Genomic DNA, 6,247 nt, shown 5'->3' with positions numbered 1-6,247 from the left:
TTTGGCGCTCCTTCATTTGGGCAGTATATGTTGCTGAGTGCTATGTCTTCCTGAGGTATTGCCCCCTTAATTATAATGTAGTGATCTCTATGTCTCTTTTCACCTTTTTTACTTTGAAGTCTATTTTATCTTCTATAAGTATAGCTGTTCCTGCCCTCTTTTTTGGTACATTTGCTTGTAGGATTCTTTTCCAACCTTTTGCTGGGCAGAGTGTAATGAATGCTGTGTTCAGTGATGGAAGTAATATAGAAAATGTATGAAGGGATATCATTTTAAGAGAGAGTCAGAAGAAATGATGAATGTGAACTAACCAGTGGGATGAGATCCAGGTATATGGCAGGGCAGGGGCTTGCCTTGTTAGGAACAGGGACCTACTTCCTTTCTCATTGACCCAGGATGACCACAGAGGGGGAAAACCTCACCCTGGTGTCTGAATTCATCCTATTGGGTATTTCAGAGAACCCCAAGCAACAACAGCTACTGTTTATACTCTTCCTGAGCATGTACCTAGTCACGGGGTTGGGGAACCTACTCATCATCCTGGCCATCACCACAGATACTCGACTTCATAATCCCATGTACTTCTTCCTGGCTAACCTGGCCTGCATGGACATTTGTTTCACTACCACCACCATCCCCAAGATGCTGGTCAACCATATCACAGGACACAAAGGAATCTCTTATGCTGGGTGCCTGACTCAGACATTCTTTTTTGTGTTGTTTGGCAGCATAGACAGCTTCCTTCTGGGTGCCATGGCCTATGACCGCTATGCTGCCATCTGTCACCCCCTGCATTATGCCATGTCTATGACACCACAGTTGTGTATACTCCTGGTGTCAGCATCCTGGACTGCAGCCTTGGTGAATGCCCTGACTCACACACTATCGCTGACCCACCTTTCATTTTGCACCAACAACCAGGTTCCTAACTTCTTCTGTGACCTCAGCGATATTCTGAAGCTGGCTTGCTCTGATACCTTTCTCAATTATGCTATGGTAAATACTGTGGGTACCCTGCCAATATTTTTCCCCTTTGTGGGCATCCTGGTCTCCTACATGCTCATCGTTGCTGCCGTGATGAGGATCCCATCCACAAAAGGCAAGTGGAAAGCTTTCTCCACCTGTGGCTCTCATCTCTCTGTGGTGTCCCTCTTCTATGGGACTATAATTGGGATTTATTTCAACCCCACATCCTCCCACATGGCCCAGAAGGACACAGTTGCTGCAGTGATGTACACTATAGTCACACCCATGCTGAATCCCTTCATCTACAGTTTTCGCAACAATGACTTGAAGGGGCCTTGGGAGCCCTCATCAGTAGGAAGACAGCTTTTACTGCATGAACACCACATGGGATGTCTGTCTAAATATAGAGCCCAGCACTATCCTAATCTTGGTTATTATTTACTTCTTACTGGATTCAGATCACTGTTTTTTTTACTTCATTCTTCCAACAGCTATTTATTGAGCATCTTTTACCTTCAATAACTCATATAAGTGCTAAATACAGCAGAGAGCATAGAAAACCTTGATGTTGTGGTACTGACACTGAAGTCATAGGAACTTAAAATGATTAATAGTACATGCCTAGAAAACCAGTTAGGATTTAAGTTCCAGTTGTCTTAAGGATCAGATGCCAGTCCTCCTAATGATAGGAATCGCAAACAATGTTCTATTCTACACAGGTTCTTTAATGTATTTAATTTAATTTGTATCTATTAACGTGCAGTGCTTGTTTCCTTGAACTGCAATGTCTTTATTAATGTCACTATGTGCTGCAGGGGGCCTTGTTGCCCCAGCCAGATAAGACACTGGAAAGCAGCTAAGTTAAAGGGCCTCACACCGTGGGGCTGAAGATTCCTTGTGCCTCACTCTGTGGGGCTGAAAATCTAACATCCCTTTATTTTTTGTTCTTGGTCATAAAAAGAGAAAAAATTCCCAAAAAGTACATTAGGCAATAAATTACATGTATCAGCATACTGTAAGTAAATGGCATGGAAAATTATCTGTTTAGAAAATTAGTTATTAAACAATTTGGCCCACTTGACAATGGGAAACAATTTATTGTACATATCTGACAAGCAATCCAGCACAACAATTATAGGAAATCCTTCTTTTGCTTTTTTAGAAGTTTCTTAGGAAAGTTTTAAATAAAGTTAACTGTGTTAAGGAGTTTCTAGGTAGAAATAGTTCTGATAGCTGAGTAGCAGCTGGTTTCCGCCTGAAGGCCATATGAGTAGAATAGTCTTTTGATGCTTAGGCTTTAGCGGATAGGGATGTAGTGGCGGCTATCAGCTGTCTTAGGTAATTGTCTAGCTAAAATAATAAGTTTTAGTGTTAGGGTCTGGTTTTTCATCTATTAACCTTGAAGGCTACCGTCTAGCTGGGACCTGTAGGAGCCAGTGTCCATTGGAGTAAAATACACTAATGTGCTTTGCACATGATGATGTAATTTTTCTGATTACTAAAAATGAATAAATAAAGACCTGCTGAGTCTCTCAGCAGAATATACTTGCACCCCATCCAGTATCAGAGTTTCCTTAATCCCCTTCCTTTCAGCCCCTTACAGGTCGCCAAGGCCTTCTCATCCTTTCAGGAACCCCTGACATGACATTTTGCCGGAGGTTGGTCCCCGGCAACTATGATGTAAAAAAATTCTTGAGCAAATGGCAAAAGCCCTATTTATATTCTTTGGGGGGGAAGGATTCTGTTGGCTCTTCTGATAATATGTTTCTGACTCATAACTCTCATTAATACTTTCTTGTAATTCCTTCAGAGAAGCACGAAGAACAGCCAACTTCAGTAAATTCTTGGTGTTGTTGATCACTTCTAGAAAGTGATCACGGGGATATAAGTTATCACGGAAGGGGCCTTCCCTGCTGGCGCAGGCAGTTGAGCGCAGCGCTGTGAAGCTGTCCACAGCCTCTGCACGCAGGTTCCATCCCAGCTGGCCGGCGAGGATCCCATATGGCACCGCAGACCTCTCCTGTCATGCCTGCTGCTCCCCTCAGCAGTGTATTTCATCAGTCTTCCTGTTCTGTTCCCCTATCTGTCTCTGGTGAAACCTCTCACCCTACCGCACATCTGGCCAGTACCCCCGTTCTTGTATACATAAATAAATAAATCTTAAAAAAAAATAAGTTATCACAGGGGATGGTATTTCCCAATTATGTTCCTTGGCATAGCACAAGCCAGCTAACTAGTTTGTAATATTTGTGTTTTACCAATGCACACTGAGTAAATGAAACTGAATTTCCTTTTTTTTGATGTTAACTATTTATGTATTATTTTGAATGAATAGTTCATTTGGTGTTAGTTTTCTAGTGCTTCTGTAACTAAATACCACAAATTTAGTGGCACAAATGTTTGGAATAAGAGTAAAACTGTAGCATATACATGACTGTTAGGAAGATGATGTAAGATGAGAAAATACTAAATATATTTTTAATTTTATTTTTTATATTCCCCATACAATTACAACCCCCTTATTTTGACCCCAAGCCCTCCTTTCCCCGGCCCCCACCCGCCATAGAGTGTCTCTGGTTCATAGTTGTTTGTCGATTTTGATATTTTCTTTCTCATAGTTATTCTTTTTCCTGGTCCCTTAAGTTTTCTAGATTCCTGCTATGAGTGAGACCATCCCGTATTTTTCTTTTTCTTTCTGGCTTATTTCGCTGAGCATGATCCCTTCCAGCGCCATCATGTTGCTGCAAATTGCATGTGTTTATCTTTTTTGAATGCTGAGTAATATTCCATGGTGTATATATACCACATCTTCTTGACCCAGTCATCTATTTTTGGGCATTTAGGTTGTTTCCATAGCTTAGCTATTGTAAATAGTGCTGCTGTAAACATAGGGGTGCAGGTGTTCTTTGGAATTACTGTTTCTGTGTCCTTTGGGTAAATACCTAGGAGTGGAATTGCTGGATCATATGGAAGCTCTATGTTTAGTAGGTCCAGAAATCTCCACACACAGTTCTCCATAGTGGTTGGACCAGTTTGCACTCCCACCACCAGTGCAGGAGAGTTCCTTTTTCTCCACACCCTCGCCAACATTTGTTGTTGCTAGTTTTTTTAATATGTGCCATTCTCACTGGTGTAAGATGGTATCTCATGGTAGTTTTGATTTGCGTTTCCCTGATGACAAGTGATGTTGAACATTTTTTCATATGCCTGTTGGCCATTTGCATTTCCTTTTCAGAGAATTTTCTTTTTAGCTCTTCTGCCCATTTTTTGACTGGATTATTTTCTTTGTTGTTGTTGAGTCTCATTAGCTCTTTGCAGGTTTTTGTGATCAGTCCTTTATCATTAGTGTTGTGTGCAAAAATGTTCTCCCAGCCGGTGGGGTTTTTACTTTGTTTTTGTTATTGTCTCTTTTGCTGTGCAGAAGCTCTTTAATTTGATGTAGTCCCAGCTGTTTATCTTTGCCTTCACTATCACTGCTTTGGGTGATGTGTCTGTAAAGATGTCTTTGATGTGCATATCACGTAGTGTTTCGCCTATATTTCCTTCTATGTATTTTATGGTTTCAGGTCTTATGTCTAGATCTTTAATTCATTTTGAGTTGATTTTTGTGTATGGTGTGAGGTAGTGGTCAAGCTTCATTCTTTTGCATGTAGCGACCCAGTTTTCCCAGCACCATTTATTGAACAAACTTTCTTTGCTCCGATGCATAGTCTTTGCTCCATTGTCAAAGATTAGTTGACCATAAATCTGTGGGTTTATTTCTGGATTTTCTATTCGATTCCATTGGTCTTATGTCTGTTCTTGTTCCAATACCATGCAGTTTTGAAGATTATCCTTTGTAATATAGTTTGAAGTCTGGGAGTGTGATGCCACCATTCCCTTCTTTTTTTTTCAGGAGAGCTTTGGCTATTTGGGGTTTTTGGTGATTCCATATGAATTTCATCAATAATCGTTCTATTTCTTTGAAGAATGACATTGAAATTTTGATTGGAATAGTAATGAATCTGTATATTGCTTTTGGTAGGATGGCCATTTAATAATGTTTATTCTTCCAATCCATGAGTAGGGTATGTCTTTCCATTTCTTTGCGTCATCTTCTATTTCTTTTAACAGTGTTTTATACTTTTCTTTGTATAAGTCCTTTACCTCTTTGTTAGATTTATTCCCAAGTATTTGATTTTTTTTTGTTTTGATAATAAAATGGATGTTTTTTTTTATTTCTTCCTCTTCAGATTTATTGTTTGTGTATAGGAAGGCTACTGACTTTTCCATGTTGAATTGTATCCTGCCACTTTACTGAACAGATTGATGATTTGAATTAGTTTTTCTATGGAGTTATTGGGGTTCTCTATGTATATTATCATATCATCTGCAAATAGTGATAGTTTGACTTCTTCTTTTCCTATTTGGATTCCTTGTATGTCTTTCTCTTGTCTTATTGCTCTGGCTAGGACTTCCAGGACAAGGAAAAAATAATGAAGCTGACAAGAGGGAAGAAACATATAACATTCAAAGGAAAACCAATCAGGCTGATATCAGACTTCTCCAAAGAAACACTACAGGCAAGCAGAGAATGGAGGGACATAGTCAACAGACTCCAAGAAAACAGATGCCAACCAAGAATACTCTATCCTGCAAATCTCTCCTTCCTCTATGAAGAAAGAATAAGGACCTTCCCAGACAAACAGAAACTCTGGAATTTCATTACGACTAAACCCCCACTCCAAAAAATACTACAAGGAGTCCTAAAGCCAGAACCTCAGAGGGATGAATAACAACGAAAGAAGGCCAAAAAAAAGTTATAAAAAGAATAAATAAATAAAATCAAAGGAAAGACAAACACAATGGCAAATACAGATGCTAACATATCAATATTAACTCTAAATGTCAATGGACTAAACTCTTCAATAAAAAGACACAGTGTTGCAGCCTGGATTAAGAAACAAAACCCAACCTTTTGCTGTCTCCAGGAAACACATTTAGCTACAAAAGATAAAAATAGACTCAAAGTTAAAGGATGGAAAATAATCCTACAAGCAAATGGACCAAAAAAGAAAGCAGGAACAGCTATACTTATATCAGATAAAACAGATTTCAAACTCGAAAAAATAAAGACAGACCCCAATGGTCACTACATTATGATCAAGGGACAATAGTTCAAGAAGAAATAACACTCATTAACATATACTCATCAAACGAAGGAGCACCAAAATATATTAGACAACTGTTGTCATCTCTGAAAACAGACATCAGAGAAAACACATACGTAGTGGGAGACTTC

At 39.3% G+C, this 6,247-nt stretch overlaps 1 protein-coding gene across 1 annotated transcript; it reads left to right on the top strand.

The window, feature by feature from the left end:
* The first annotated feature begins 396 nt into the window (after nucleotides 1–396).
* On the top strand, nucleotides 397–2,806 carry LOC119242173 (olfactory receptor 1361-like). Its single transcript, XM_037507939.1, has 2 exons — nucleotides 397–1,317; nucleotides 2,777–2,806. Exons 1-2 carry the CDS (start codon nucleotides 397–399, stop codon nucleotides 2,804–2,806), a joined length of 951 nt encoding a protein of 316 aa, XP_037363836.1.
* Nucleotides 2,807–6,247: the final 3,441 nt, after the last annotated feature.

Source organism: Talpa occidentalis, unplaced genomic scaffold, assembly GCF_014898055.3.
Source record: "Talpa occidentalis isolate TD23 unplaced genomic scaffold, MPIMG_talOcc4v2.1 talOcc4.12, whole genome shotgun sequence".
Lineage (NCBI taxonomy): Eukaryota > Metazoa > Chordata > Mammalia > Eulipotyphla > Talpidae > Talpa > Talpa occidentalis.
This window is presented reverse-complemented; position numbering and strand designations above follow the sequence as displayed.